This window comes from Plectropomus leopardus, chromosome 22 (genome assembly GCF_026936395.1).
Source record: "Plectropomus leopardus strain MGB_pleo_1.0 chromosome 22, ASM2693639v1, whole genome shotgun sequence".
Lineage (NCBI taxonomy): Eukaryota > Metazoa > Chordata > Actinopteri > Perciformes > Serranidae > Plectropomus > Plectropomus leopardus.
In genome coordinates, this window is record NC_142197.1 from 25,872,720 (window position 1) to 25,889,169 (window position 16,450).

Consider the following 16,450-nt stretch of genomic DNA (forward strand, 5'->3'; position numbering starts at 1 on the left):
TTGATTGAGACTACTTTCATTTATCACAGAACATCTGGAAGGGCATCCTCAGCAATGTCCCAGCCATCGAGGACACCACGGACTTCTTCAAGTCTGGAGCAGCCTCCATGGACGTGGTCAGGTGAGGGAGGAGGCCGGTGCAGAGATCATTTTATCAGATGATCAAGTCATGTTTTTCCCTGCTTTTGTTTTAAATATCCTTGATCATTTACAACATTAACACGGTCTGCAGTTTGACCCTTTGGTTATTAGTATCTACCCACTGTCTATTTGCGTTATCTGCTGACTGTCTAGGTTAACCCTTTAAAATATGAGCTGGATAAATATTTAATATTTAAAAATACAGAAAGAAAAAGGCCAAAAAAAGCAAGAAGTTTGTAAAATTAGAGAAAAATAAAAAAGAAGTAATAAACAAACAAAAACTGACCCAAAGAGAGTGCTAATTTTTTTCCCCAAATATATAAAGAAATACATATATATCCCACATTTTCACCCGTAAGAGCAGCTACTGTGACCTGATGAGGCGCTGTGTCTCTGTCTCCAGGCTGGTGGAGGAGGTGAAGCAGAAATGTCCTGCTGTCCAGCTGCAGAACGAGGACGTGTACATGGCCACCACCTTCCAGGACTTCATCCAGATGTTTGTCCGCAAGCTGAGAGGAGAGGACCAGGAGGAGGAACTGGTCATCGACTATGTGAGTCTTGCAAACAGTGAACCCCAGCTGATTTTTCATTGAAGTTGCAGTCGAATATTTCAGTCCTGGTTGATTTGGCGACACCTGTAGTCACTCGTATGTGTTTTAATATCACAGACACATTTCTGATGAACGACAGCAGTAAGTTCTAAGCTCACTGAAAAACACACAGTGTTTCCTGTGACCCCTTCATAATAAAAGTCATGTGTAGTCAGTTACATATTTTTAATGTGAAGCTGCAGCGTAGGAAATGTTGGGTTCGCTGCAGCATTAACTTAAAACACCATTTTTGCCACAGATGTGGCCCTTGACTCTAAGTTTGTGCAAATATATAATCATTGTAATAATTTCATCAGTAAGATTTGAGATAATTTCTTGAAAGTTTGATCCTTTCATTTAGCTTTTTGAAACGTGAATCAGCATTAATTTTGTGCTGCAGTCAGATGTCTTTCACAAGCATTTCAAACCTTTCAAATGTGAACAGTGTTGGCTTTTTTTTTTCAAAAACATTGGAAAAAAGGCCAAGAGCAACTCGTCAAGAAATGTCCTACACATTTCAATATTTAAAAAAATCTGTGTTAATAAAAGCTGGGAAAATACGTAATTAAAAATGAAAAAAACAAAACATGTTTAAATTATTTTCTGAAATTATTTTAAATTTTAAGCATTTCTTTTCAGGTCATTTCCTTGTTTAATATTTTAATTAATTTAATTAATTAATTTTGCTGCTTTCCCAATTTTTATGCTGTTGTTTGTTTGTTTGTTTGCTTTGTTTTTCTATTTGCTCATTTGCAGCTGATATTCTTCTACTTTTCACTAATTTCTAGGTCTTATTTTTAAGTTGCTCATTGACTTCTTTGCATTTTTTTGAATGAAATCAACCCATTTCTTTACACATCATATTTTAAGATGTACACAGAGGTGGCTGTTTGGGGTTGGGTGATTTGTGATTGCTGTTCTGTCTCTGCTGTTTCGTTTTCAGGCAACCAAAGAAGTGAACAACATGACGGTGAAAATGCCAAACCAGTGTTTCATCAATGGCAAGTTTGAGGATGCAGACAATGGCAAGACCTACAATACCATCAACCCTACTGATGGATCAGTGAGTCCCATCAATATACGCTCATTTGATTTTACACACACACACACACACACACACACACACACACACACACACACACATACACGCACAAGGTTTTGTGAGGAGGAGTGGAGTGGAGGAGTGGTATTAATAATCAGAATGTGTGTGACTGTTGTGTCTTCGACCAGGTGATCTGTAAGGTGTCCTACGCCTCAGTGGGGGATGTGGACAGGGCAGTAGCAGCTGCCAAGGAGGCTTATGATGTCGGACCCTGGGGCAAGATGAACCCCAGAGACAGAGGGAGTCTGCTTTACAGGTGAGTAGCTCCTCCTAGAGGATGACAGTGAGATTGCATGATCAGGAAAAACTATGGGGTCCAGATGCCCCGAAACCTGAAAAACACAGCAAACAGCCACACTATTCTTTTTCTGTAGCAGACAGGAAGGATATCTCTAGAACTGAGGACATTGGAGGGCTTAGCTCGGACCGGGGATCCTTATTTTTCGATAAACAAAAATAACTCTATTTAAATGCTTTTTTATGCACTCTGGTACCTAATTTACCTTTTTTAACTTAAATCATGAATATTGATGTTAAAAATACTCGTAGTTGTTAGTAGTTAATACTGAGTAGAAACTGAATACTGCACAAGCGCTATCATTAAACATTTATTAAGTAGAGTAGGACAGATAGTCTGTATTTTTATTAAAAGTGGCAGAATCAAACTACGGAATGGCAGATTATTAGATCCAGGGCTTTTTATCATTATTTAGGACTTTTTGTTATCTATGGTACAAAAAGGGAGGGGGGGGGTCATGTGAACGAATTCTTAAAGCGCGGGGGAGGGACTAATGATTTTTATTTTTACTTAGCGGGAGGGGCATCCAGCTTTAAATAGCTCTATCTTGTATATATTTTTATACAGCACAATTTTAAGGCCCAGGTTTTTTGTTCTTTTAGATTTTTGGGTGACTTTTTTTTCCATAAAAATTTTTGGTGATTTTTGAATACTTTTAAATACTACTTGGTAATTAGGACATGAGATAGGAAATAAAATAAGATAATCCTTTATTAGTCTCACAACTGGGAAATTTGCATTATTACAACAGCAAAGGGATATCAAAGCAAGATATGTACAAGATAAATACAGCAAAAAGAACAATATAAACAGTATAAAGGAGATGCAAAACTCAACTGTTTAAAAAAAAAAACAGACACCATTTGCACATGGATAATTGCACATTGTGATAAAATCAACCCAGGCCTGCCAAAATAAAAATCGGCAAAATTACAATATTTATTATTGAGAAATAAACTATAAAAAAAACAAAATTATCATTACATTTTTAAATGGCCCTTAAACTTTTCACCCCCCTCCTCCAAAAAGTAAAGAACAATCCCTGAAGGACAGCACTGGCACACAGGTCTGCTGTGCTGTCTTTTTCAAAATCAGCACATTTAGCAAATACAAATCCACCAGTAAAATGTGTACAGCTAATATATATATAATATATATAAATTTATATTGTTATATATACAGAGCCTGGAACTCACACCCTAAAAATATTCAAGACTGCACTGACCCATCCATGTTCAAATCACTGCTCAAGACTCATCTTTTTACACAAGCTTTTAAAGTGTGACTGTGATGTGTGTGTTTTTTTATATGTTTATGCTATGTTGCTATGTTTTCTTTATTTTTTTGTATTTGTTTTTTGGTCTTGAAATTTGAAAAGCTCTATCTATTGTACAGTGTCTTTGAGTGTGTGAAAAGCGCTTTATAAATAAAATGTATTATTATTATTATTATTATTATAAATATGCTGTATATATCAGCTTCCAGGCTAGACAGCTAGTTTGCTGGTCAGCTAAAATGGCCACACTGATCAACAGTGTGTCATCTTAAAACACTCTCACACTCCGTCCCCTCCTCCCTCCTCCCTCCTCCTCCCTCCTCCCTCCTCCCTCCAGGCTTGCAGACTTGATGGAGGAGCACCAGGAGGAGCTGGCCACCATCGAGTCCATTGACTCAGGTGCTGTGTACACGTTGGCCCTCAAGACACACGTCGGCATGTCCATTCAGACCTTCAGATACTTCGCCGGCTGGTGTGACAAGATCCAGGTAACTTAAAGGAACACGTCACATGCACAGAGACCATTTGTACGGTGACTCAGTGCATGTTACCTGGAAATCATGAAGAAAACTTTGCCTTCCGTGCATGCTTCCATGATGAATGGAGAATTCTAAAAAAGGCAAACATTCCTCAGGGAGTAAATGGGGTCCATGTTTAGAAACAACAAATTTATATCAAAAGGTTACCGTCTCTCACGTTTTCTTTTTCTTTTTTTTTTTTTTTTACAGGGCAAGACGATTCCCATCAACCAAGCCAGGCCCAATCGCAACCTGACCTTCACTAAGAAGGAACCACTGGGGTAAAAGCTCTGGATAAATGCTTCCTGTATTTGAGTATTAGCATTGAAAAATCTGATCCCATATGCTTGCCCATATGAATATTTAATAAGTTGCTTTGTCCAATAAATACATTCCCCTTTTCCCCTTCAGTAAGTGTGTTTTACTGAGGGCAGAGCTGTGTGTTTTCTTTCTGTGTCAGTGTGTGTGCCATCATCATCCCATGGAACTACCCTCTCATGATGCTGGCGTGGAAGAGCGCCGCCTGCCTCGCAGCTGGGAACACGCTCGTCCTTAAACCCGCACAGGTGAGCACACCATACACTCAAATATTAGTACTAAATAAAATATTGTAATTTCATAAGCTGAATTCTAGAGCTAATTAAAATTATAGTTGAAATGAATGGAGCTAGTGTCAGTGGGGTGTCATAAAGTATCTCCCAATATTAACAGGTCACTCCGCTGACGGCGCTGAAGTTTGCTGAGCTGTCAGTGAAAGCTGGCATTCCGAAAGGAGTCATCAACATTGTGCCAGGCTCAGGTAATAACAACACAAATACAAACACATCAATAGCACTTTTCATTCTTGGATGACGAAAACATTGGATTGCAGTTTAAAAAACAATTGAATACAATACAAAGACAAGGTATTTGTTTTTCTAACTGATCAATTTTATTAAAAATACAAGAAAAGGAGCACTTTCTGGACTCAAAAATCAGTCTGTTGCTGTCCGAGGTGCTCTTTGGGTAGGAATTTGCTAGGATTTGAACAATCAGAAAGAAAATGCCAAGGCACTCTTTTAAAATGTTAAAATGCCTTTGGTGTCTTGGGATCTGTTCTTAATCCCTGACAAAGGCTTGTATGCCGAAATGCATAGTGTTTTTAAGGTCCATCATGACCATGCCGTAGTAATAAAGGCATTTTAACTTTTTGAAAAGAAAGTGTCTTGGAGTTTCTTTCTGATTGATCAATTTTATTGTTTTTTTTAAAATACATACACACTAATTTTGAGTTTGATGCCTGCAACATGTTCCAATAAAGTTGGGACAGGGATGTTTACCACTCTGTTACATCACCCAGTAAACATGTGGGAACTGAGAACACTAACTGTTAAAGTTTTGAAATTCTTCCCCATTCTTTCTTAATGGCCTTAATCCCACTTAATCCACCTCCCTGATCCTGTTCTCTCCTCTAGGTGGCATGGTGGGACAGCGTTTGTCCGAGCACCCAGACATCCGCAAGCTGGGCTTCACTGGCTCCACACCGATTGGCAAACAGATCATGAAGAGGTACGACCTGATATCTCATTGCTTGGTTGATCTGAAGGTACACTATGCAGGAATGCTCGCTTACTGTTTATAAACGGTCTAGAATATTTTGGTAGTTTCCTCTTGGATGCGTGCTGCTTACAGTCTGAGGTCAAGGTCACTGTTATCTTTTATCCCTCTCATTCTTGTGAGCACAATTTCCTCGGACACCTTGAAAAAAATGTCTTTACATATGGCACAAGCTTTCAATTGGACTCAAGGATGAACTGATTAGATTTTGGTGGTCATAGGTCAAGGTCACTGTCATCTTGCATTCATCCCATTCTTGTAAATGCAATATCTCAAGAACACCTTGAGGGAAGTTCTTCAAATTTGACACAAACATTCACTTGGACTCAAAGATGAACTGATCAGATTTTGGTGGTAAAAGGTCAAGGTCACTGTTATCTTTTATCCCTCTCATTCTTGTGAGCACAATTTCCTCGGACACCTTGAAAAAAATGTCTTTACATATGGCACAAGCTTTCAATTGGACTCAAGGATGAACTGATTAGATTTTGGTGATCATAGGTCAAGGTCACTGTCATCTTGCATTCATCCCATTCTTGTAAATGCAATATCTCAAGAACACCTTGAGGGAAGTTCTTCAAATTTGACACAAACATTCACTTGGACTCAGGGATGAACTGATTAAAATTTAGTGGTCAAAGGTCAAGTTCACTGAGACCTTGTCTGTTTCATTCTTTTGAATGTGATATCTCAAGTATATTTTGATGGATTTTCTTCCGATTTGACACAAACATCCACTCGGAGTCAACAAAGAAGTGATTAGAATTTGATGTCAAAGTTTGAAGGTAAAGGTTACTGTTCCTCATAAATCATGTATTTGTCCCTTAGTAACAAATCCAGAGAGTAAAATTTCACAGAAATGTGTCATTGGCTATAATGAAGTGAAGACATTTTAAATCCACGAGGTCAAATGTCAGCTTCACTATGATATCATAATGTTTTGCAAAATCACTTTGCTGTTCATTAGTCAGCTTCATATCTCAGGAACAGAAGGGGAGATATTTCGTCAGATACTGAGTTGGTGACACTGATCAGTAAACTGTGGTTGTAGAGATCTTCTGTGCTGCCGGGGGAAGATGAGTGACGCATTCATGTTTTTACTGGCGTGGATGTAAACTGGAAGTGGCGGCATAAAACAGCATTGCGGTAATTCTAGTTTGTGGTGATTTCCTGTTGCAGCTGTGCAGTCAGTAACCTGAAGAAGGTTTCACTGGAGCTGGGAGGGAAGTCGCCTCTCATCATCTTCAATGACTGTGACATGGACAAGGCTGTCCGCATGGTAAGACTCACAGAGAGACAGGACAGGGTCTGGTAATGTTGTCTCAGTGTGGGAGCACACTGGAAGATGATCAGGCTGGTCTGACACCATGTTGGTGCTGAAGCAATTAGTTAATGAATATATTTTTCAGTTGGCATAAAGTTCAACAGCTTATTCTTTATGAAGCAAAAGTACCAAAAGGTGTTTGGTTCCAGCATCTACACTGTAAGCATTTTTGTATGATTAAAACAGAATATATTTGGGTTCAGGAATGCTTTAACACTCCTCGGCTCGGGAGAAAATCATAACTCTCAGTTTAAATTATTTGATTACATTTTATAAACTAATTGAAAATATAATCAACACATTAATCAATGATGAAAATAATTGTTAACTGTAGCCGTACACCATATCTACCCTGACTGATGACTGAAAGCTTGGTCATCATTAAACATTCTTTTTTCAAAAACAAAATCAGTGTATTTTTAACCCGTTAACGTCCTGCTCAAGTGTTTGGTAGAGCACATTTTGAGTCACTACATCTTGAAAAATGTGTTGGACTAAACTCAACCTGATTGAGCTATCTCTACCATTCAGTTTAGGTGACAGATTTATGACAAAGAGAGTCATTTCTTATTTTAGCAGTGACATCATAGTGTTTAACAGACAATCACAGTGCTCGATCTACACAGAAGACAAAGACTTGATTAATTTTATAGTTTTTGTTTAAGAAAAGATGAAAAAAAAAAAAAGAGCATTGGTTCTTTGACCTCAGACCTCAAGATATCTGAATGAAAATGGGTTCTGTGGGTACCCATAAGTCTTACTGACATGCCAATTTAATGCTAGTCCCCATGTCCCAGTCCCAGTTTTTTGCATGCAGTATAAATGTGTTAATTTGTATTTCTGCATATTGGGGTCCTAAACCGTCTTTATATTTCCGTCACCTCTGAGCTGAGCTCACAGTTGCAGCTCATCAGACTGATGTCAGTGGGAAACCGCAGCGCCAAATTAGGTAACCCAGTTAGCAGGGAACGTTCCCACAACACTGGTCAACATTACGTACAAGTTGCAATTATGTTTAAAAGAAAACATTTTAATCTTATAGTAAGAGAACATTTTAAGGATGTTTATCATTTCAAATAATGGCCCTATAAGGTTAAATGCTGACTAAGATGTAATGTTTTAACTGCAACATTGTGAGGATGTTTTGGTGATGTTGAGAGGTGACAGATCATAGAATGTTCTGTTATAAAACGTTCCCACAATATTGCATGAGAACAAAGGAAGAGCATTTTCAAAGCATCATTCAGAACATGTTATTGAGGACTGATATCACATAACATTTTTTAAAAGAATGTAATCAAATGTTATTAAAAAAACAAAACTTTAAAAAAAAAAAATTTTATAGAAAATGTTAAAACATTACTTAATCTTTGCATTGGTTGCATTGTACCATTCTCGTTTTTAGAACCAAAAACTGCCAGCTGGGAAAGTTATATTTTGGAGTGTGTGAATCTCCTGAATCAAACCTGTGGATAAAGTCAAATCTAGAAGTTGAATTAAAGTGCTGCTCAAAGAGTGGAAACAGACTGCAGAGTAGCCAACAATACTTAGCAAATGCTGTCATTTGATTCTTAATCACAATCTGGTAAGACTTGCTCTACCTTGTTAATATGAACCATAAAACAGTTATGAAATGCAAAATAATGGAATTGGAATCATGCGTTAAAGAAATGCAACTAATCACAATTTACTATTGAAATTCAGCGATTAATAGCGTTATAAAAAATAATCATTTGACAGCCCTAATATGAACAAAAAGAAATAAAACATATCCCAAGAGTAAACAGAAACAGCCCTTCAAAATAAAAAGCTCTCATCATACTTCAAAATAAAGCGTATTTTTAACAAACTTGACATGCTCAGAAGGCACTTGTGGTACATTCAGAACAGACCCACGACCCACTTTTGGACCATGACCCAGCAGTTGGTAATCACTAGGTTAAAGTAAAGAGTTCAAGTCAAAATCTGTGATTGCATGTGCGGTCTTTTTTAAATGTCTTTCATTGCCACAGACGTTGGGTCAGATACCACACTGTTGCCTGTGTGTCTGTGACTGTGTGTCTGCTGCTTCACAGGGGATGAGCTCTGTGTATTTCAACAAAGGCGAAAACTGCATTGCTGCTGGACGTCTATTCGTGGAGGAGTCCATTCATGATGAGTTCATTAGCCGAGTGGTACGTAGAAAACACAGACACAATCCTCAATAATAAGATCAAAATTTACATTTTCATATAAATTATAAATTTTTATATTTTAATATTATACACAATTGTATCGCTCTGCAGAAAATGTGCTTTTCAAAATTAAAAAATATTATATGTTCATATTATTTTCTGAATTCATAGACTTAATTTTTTAAAGACCTAATCATAAATATCAAATATTCAGTAATTTTCAGAATTTTAACCCTTTAAATGCCTGTTTTTTTCATTATGCTACTATGTTTTTATATGAAAAAAATATGGGATATGTCAATGATTAGCAGCAAAATTGTTTGTGACAGTGCACCTTGTGGAAATAGCATGTATTTTCTCCATATGCCAAGTATGGTAAAAAAAGACAAATTCCAAGGCAAAAGCCCAGAGTGTTTGAATGGGTTTCAGTGGAGCATTTTTTTGAATAATTCCGTAACATAGTTTTAAATATGTAATTATGATAATTACATATATTTTTTCTTGTAACTTGTGGAACATTTCTCACGAAGTTACTCAAAAAGAAAATTAAAAAATGAGCAGGAAATTACTAAAAAATAAACAAAAAAATACAATACCAAAAAATTGGAAAATAAATAAATGAATAAATAAATAGATAAAAAGGACCAAAAGTTAAGAAGAAAAACATTTAAATCGAGGCAAACAATACTTGAAAAAGTGCTTAAAAATTTCAATAATAATAATAATAATAATAATAATTCTGCAACATGATTTTGATGATTTATAATTATGATAATTCAAATGATTTTTCCCTAGGTTTTTTTTCTTTTTTTTCCCTAGACAGTTTTTCCAGGTATTTCTATAAATAATTTTTAAAATCTACTAATTTTTTGCCATTTGTGGAACATTTCTTGGGTTCCAAGGATTCAATACTTGTGAAATGTGTCCGAGCAAAGTACAAGAAAAGTGATGTCGCTCCAGGTTTCAAAGGGTTGAGCTAAAAAAAATCTTTTCTCTATATGCCCACCCTTTCCCTCTTAGGTGGAAGAACTCAAAAAGATGAAAATCGGAGACCCTCTGGATCGCTCCACAGACCACGGCCCGCAGAACCACAAAGCCCACCTGGACAAGCTGCTGGAGTACTGCGAGGTGGGGGTGAAGGAGGGAGCCACGCTGGTGTATGGAGGCAAACAGGTGGACAGGCCAGGTAGAACACACACTGAGCCTCCCAATACACACTGAATGCTATACTTGAGGACCAACTGCAAAGTTAACAGAGAATCTAAAAATGCCCAGATACTGGACCAAAGATGGCGTCAACTCATTCCAGTGGAGTTGCTTGCCTGGTGCATACACAAAGTGTTTCTAGCCTCCATACTTCCGAGGTATGTGGCCCCATAGATACAGAAACGTAGATACTGCGTTCCCGGTTGGACGTGAGTTTACGCGGATGCGATATTGGAGAGATCAAGATCCGGTAGTAAACAAATCCATGTGTACTGAGATGCAGATTTCACTACAAAATCGACTGTAACTGTCTTAATTCCTTACCGATTTTCATCACATTTGCTTTGTATAAACATGGGAACGTGAATATGATAGTGGTTAGTTGTTTGAATTAATGTCAGTGACATAAGGCGATGGAATCAGCAGTTCTGTGACTAAATAATAATTTTCTGAATAGCCACATCTCTGAGACACGCAGGCTCTGACTTCTGAATAAGCAATATAATGTGATGGAGTGTAACAGATGTGGTGAAAGAATTCAAGGTAACAAAAATGGAAATACTCAAGTAAAGAGCCCGTACCTCAAAACTGTACTAAAGTAATGTACTTGAATAAATGTATTTTGTTACACTCCATCACTGGATGTTTGCTTATTCATATTTGATATTGCGGTATCATGATATAGAATAATTCAATTCAATTAATTCATGTCAGACTTTATTTCAGACACACAGAAGGGTCCATAGCATCAAAAAGAAATGAATTTTTTTTTAAGGTTGCATTACAGCAACAGCAACTTGATGTAGTTTTCTCAACTAATCAGACAGTTCTACTTGTTTCAATACTTGCTTTTACCCACTTAGTCATTATAGCAACATATACTAATACCACTAATAATTACTGATCTAAAATTGCATTGTGTTAATATTTTTTAATAGTACTAATAGTCACATCAAAGAGGGAATTAGGTAAAATAAATACATTTAAAATATATAATGTTTGATTCTATCTCCCATTTCTAGCATAAATGAAGTCCTTTTGAGGAGATTAAAAAATATCGGGATATAAATTGTGTATTGAGGTATAGCCTAAAAATATCACAAGTAATTATCAGCCCATATCACCCAGTCCTAATCATTTAGGTGGACATTAAAGTTACCTTAAAGCTGCAAGTTCTGTGGCCATAAATGGCACAAAGCTAGCAGGGAAGCCAGTTCAGCAAAAGCCTAAAGCAGAAACAGAAATTGAATAGGTATTGCTGTTCTCACAACTTATCTTAAATACTGTACGAAATGTGTGATTTTTTTTTTTTTTTCTGGTGAGTAACTTAATGGTTTTTTTTACAACTCTGAGCCTGAAGAAAGAAGTTAGGTCAACATACACCACTTTGAAAAGGGCTTATTATCAAAATGATAACTGATTAATTTTCCGTGGATTGTCAGTGTCTGATTTCAGTATTACAGTATTACACAGAGGAGCATCTTTGTCTTGTTTTTAGTCTTCTCTGTAGAAGCTTTAGCATCATTTTTAGCATTAGCTAATAATCAATATGGTCATCTCTCTTCAGGTTTTTTCATGGAGCCCACTGTGTTCACTGATGTGGAGGACCATATGTTCATCGCCAAAGAAGAGTCCTTTGGCCCTGTCATGGTGGTGTCCAAATTCAAAGATGGGTAAGTCATGGAAAGAGTGCAGTATAGTGCTGTCGTGCAGGCCAAGTCACTTACCAGCATCCACTGTATGTCTTTCAAACCACAGCGATGTGGATGGCGTGCTGCAGAGAGCCAACGACACAGAGTATGGCCTGGCCTCAGGCGTGTTCACCCGTGACATCAATAAGGCCATGTACGTGAGCGAACGGCTGGAGGCGGGAACAGTATTTGTCAACACCTACAACAAGACCGACGTGGCTTCGCCTTTCGGAGGCTTCAAACAATCAGGCTTCGGAAAAGACCTTGGTGAGTACAGACATGAACAACATGACATGCAATGGTTTAATGTCAGAAGATAAAAAAAACCCTCTTAATATTTTATTATGCCTCTGCGACTTTTTGGAATTTTGGTGGTCATAGGTCAAAGGTCAAGGTAACTGGGACCTAATCAGTGTCATTCTTATGAGTGAGATGTCCCAAAAACACTTTGAAGGGATCTACAAATTTGGCACAAACGAGCAGACTTAAGGATGAGCTAATGACATTTTGGTGGTTCAAAGGTTACGGTGACCTTGCATTCTTATTATTCTCGTGAGCATGATATCTCAAGAACAACTTTAGAGAATTTTTCAGATTTGACACAAACACTCACTTGAACTCAACGATGGCCTGATTAGAATGTGATGGTCAAAAGTCAAGGTCACTGTGACCTTGCACCCTACTTGTCATGAAGGCATTATCTGAAGATGGCTTTGAGGGAGTTTCTTCAAATTAGAAAAAAAAAACATGCAAGTAGACTCAAAGATGAGCTGATTAGATTTTGGTGCTCAAAAGTCAAGATCACAGTGACCTTGCACCCGTCTCATTCTTGTGAAAGATATATCTTCAGAGCACCTTGAGGAACTTCCTTCAAATTTGGCACAAATGTTTGAGTAGACTTAAGGATGAACTGATTAGATTTTGATGGTCAAAGGTCACCGTCTTATTCTCATGAACACAATATCTGAAGATGGCCTTGAGGAAGTTTCCTCAAATGTGGCACAAAGGTCCACCTGATCTCAAGAATGAACCGATTAGAATCTGATGGTTAAAGGTCAAGGTCACAGTAACCTTATAAAACATGTTTTTGATAATCTAGGTACTGGTTAGATGGAGGGAAGTTTATCACATTTCATTTACATATACTTACCACATTGCTTTGATACAAAGCTTGTTGAAAATCAAAGAAGTATCACTTTGACATTGTTTGGTTGTCTGGTCCACAGGAGAGGATGCTCTCATGGAATACCTCAAGACCAAAGCAGTGACTGTGGAGTACTGAAGCACAGACTCCTCTAACGAACTCTGATCATCTGACTAGGAAGGGACTCGTCTGTCTGCTTCAGCCAGGACATCCAGCTTCATTCAGCATAGCTTCTGGGTAGTGTGTGTGTGTGTGTGTGTGTGTGTGTGTGTGTGTGTGTGTGTGTGTGTGTGTGTGTGTGTGTGTGTGTGTACTGTATGAATGGGAGGAGAGCCACAGTTCGGACATGGTGCCTGTCTTTTCTTGGCTCTCTGCACAATAATTCACATCATGGACAAGGGACACGTTGTTTATACCCATCTGTATATCTACACACAAACCCCTGAGTTGGACGCCTGACGGGAGCTGAAAAGGCTCTGACTCTTTTCAAAGTGAAAGCGTTTTATGTTAAAACACCATTTTAAACCTGAAACCTGTTTTCCCATCATTATCAATAATGTTAATCAGTTTGGTTCAACTTGTCATGCTGCCTTCACCATTTCTTTAATATCTCTGTTTCACCAGCCTTTTGCGCCAGAAAACAGACAAAGTTCTTAGTTCATGGATGATTCATCTATACGTGAATGTGAATGTTGAAGCTTGTGTTCAGATGCCTTAAGGTTGAAATTTGGAGTGCTAAACTGAGGAGCTTTATCTGGTCAGCACACAAAATACAAGTCAATAGTGAAACTATTTGTTAGAATTGGTGATTGAGTATATGCATAAAATAGTGTTTTTTTGCCCTTATTCCAAAAAAGACAATATTCCTAATAAGCTGTAAACATGTCTTATGAAAATGAATATTCCACTAATACTGCCACTGCCACATGCAGCTGTGCATACTCCGATAAATGTGTCCTAACATGTTATTTATCATGTCAAAATATGGAAAGTAGAATAGTTGGAGCTGTCAGTGTCATCATTCAGTTCGCTTCTTGGCATCAAAATAGTTTTTTTTTTTTTTTACAGTTTCCTACCGACTTTATGGACTCTCTCTTTCCTTCCTCCATCCTCATGAAAAGGTTGGCGCTGTTACATGTCCAAAAACCTGTTTGATTTCCAAGTCTTGCAGAAAGTTTTAAAATAGGTGTGTTTCTCCTTCCGACCAGGAATGAGGAATTTCTTTTGTACGCATCTCCACCCCACAGCTTTGCAAACTGTAGGCGATTTGGTTTGTGTGCAACGTATTCATGACAACTCACAGCACCGACCGTAAACAGAGGAGTGGGCGTGTGTTGCAAGCTGAGGTTGAAATCCCAGTCGAGACGAATATTCCAAATTGGCCGAATAATACTGGCATATCCCACGTCTTAATCGGAAAATGCGAAAATTTGGAAAATAGCCTGATGCGGAATATTAAAATTGAATATGCTGTATATGTGACTCTTATCAAATTCAGAATGTTGTCATATTTGGAAATAATATTCAAGAATACTGGTGCACGTGTAACTGTACCCGTTGAGATAATGGGGAAACAGGATTTAGGTCACAGAGCCAGTTACAGAATAATCTTAGTTCAAGGTCAATTAACCAGTTTTTTCACAGCTTTCAATCCTATTTTTCATCGCCGTGCCGGGGGAAAACTGTAAACTGACCTTGAGGTAAAGTGGGTGTTCATTATTATATTGCTAGAATAATATTTCGAAGGTAAAGAATGAACTTTTACACTCACATAAAAACAAACTGGTAGCAGTGAAAAAAGGGATTGTCAGTGCTGTTTTATTGTTGCTTTTCTAGTGCTGCTTTCAGACACCTTTCACAAGTATTTAAACCCTTGAACCCTGAGTAAATTGGTGTGATTTTTTTTCCCAAAATATGGGGGAAAAAGGCAATGAGTAACTTGGTAAGAAATGTTCCACAAAGTGCAAGAAATGAATAGATTTAGAAAATGAATCTAAGAAAAGCTTGGGGGAAATGTCTAAAAGAAGTAAAAAAAAGGAGGAAAAAACTATTAAGAATTTTTGTAGTTACATATTTGGAATTTGAAGTCGTAATGAAGAGACAGGGTTAAAGTCATAATGAAGAGTGACTTCACAACAGCCAAATGCAAATTGAAAACGAACCATACTTTGGTTCCCTACATTTGAAGTGGATTTTACTTTTCTTTGTGAACTCTATTCTCATCACAATTCAGAGACTTAAAACTTTGTTTCATCAGGTAATCCATTACAGTTAACATCAAGTCTGTTATATTTCACATTTGTCAGTATTATCATATTTATTGGCGCACAACTGTGAATTCCCATATTGGAGGCTAGCTGCTTCATTGTAGACGTTGACACACAGATTGAACAGCCATTTGGACAATTTGAAGTTCGGTACCTCGATTGGAGGGGATCAAACCACTGATCTTCAGATTAGTGGACCACCTCATCATGTCCCTGAAGCTGTCTGTTCTTGCATATTTTTAGACATTCACCCTCCTCCCTTTGTTTAATTTGACTTTTTTTGTAAATATTTTTTAACAACAGAGGGGAAAGGACTATTTGATATATTTTTGTCAGAGGAAGACTGTGTTAAAACACTATATTTTATTCGTCAAAGACACACCAGCTAGATGTTTTTATGCATCACTAATGTGAAGAAGTTGTTAAATTAATTTTCTATCTGTCCCACATTATGACTAAGGAACCAAGTTTTTATTCTCAGCCTCTGTGACAAAGGTGGGCGCTGTCCCCTCAGTGAACAGTATGTCTTAAGCCAGTAATGTCATACAACAGCAAATAAACTTTGAATTGAATTTTGCTTTGTGATGCTGTGGTTACTCTTAAAATATGCAAACATTCTCCATGGTGAAAGAGCCATAATGCTCATTCGTGAGATGGTGCTATCGCTATATTGTCATATTTCATTTAGACTGTTTTAGAAATATATTAAAGGCAGATGTTACATTGAGCTCATGTTGCACAGCAGCAATGATTGGAAGTTATGTGCAAATGTGGTGCGATATGATACCAGTTGGCCAGATGGGGGCCCTAAAATTTTGTAAAGGCCACGCTGCTTGCACCTTAAGTCTAGTTGACTTGAAATTCAGCACATGTGCAGCTCAATGTGCTTTACAAAAACAAGAACTATTTCGGTTGCATGATAAAATTTTCTGCCACTTTTTGAAAAACACATTTTACAACACATCTTCTATACGTCCAATTCATACTACATCTTCTGTGGATGATCATTGGCACAAGCTTATGAAAAGTTATCAAACGCTTGCTTATATCTCATTGCGTTTTGAAGATATTAATATGAACTACAGAGGGGGCGTGTCTCAGCATTGATAAAAACATCTAAATC

The 16,450-nt window shown here is 37.4% G+C and overlaps 1 protein-coding gene across 1 annotated transcript in view; it reads left to right on the forward strand.

Annotated features, from left to right (window-relative positions):
• The window catches only part of aldh1l2 (aldehyde dehydrogenase 1 family, member L2), a 33,091-nt gene extending 17,192 nt beyond the window's left edge, over window positions 1-15,899 (forward strand). Inside the window, exons 9-23 of the mRNA XM_042511508.2 lie at window positions 30-121; window positions 545-692; window positions 1,675-1,794; window positions 1,962-2,089; window positions 3,745-3,895; window positions 4,136-4,206; window positions 4,386-4,491; window positions 4,637-4,724; window positions 5,380-5,473; window positions 6,701-6,800; window positions 8,921-9,019; window positions 10,040-10,205; window positions 11,793-11,898; window positions 11,984-12,183; window positions 13,143-15,899. Coding sequence (XP_042367442.2) covers window positions 30-121; window positions 545-692; window positions 1,675-1,794; window positions 1,962-2,089; window positions 3,745-3,895; window positions 4,136-4,206; window positions 4,386-4,491; window positions 4,637-4,724; window positions 5,380-5,473; window positions 6,701-6,800; window positions 8,921-9,019; window positions 10,040-10,205; window positions 11,793-11,898; window positions 11,984-12,183; window positions 13,143-13,198 — 1,725 coding nt within the window. The 3' untranslated portion in view covers window positions 13,199-15,899. The remainder of the gene's footprint in view (window positions 1-29; window positions 122-544; window positions 693-1,674; window positions 1,795-1,961; window positions 2,090-3,744; window positions 3,896-4,135; window positions 4,207-4,385; window positions 4,492-4,636; window positions 4,725-5,379; window positions 5,474-6,700; window positions 6,801-8,920; window positions 9,020-10,039; window positions 10,206-11,792; window positions 11,899-11,983; window positions 12,184-13,142) is intronic.
• The last annotated feature ends 551 nt before the right edge of the window (window positions 15,900-16,450 follow it).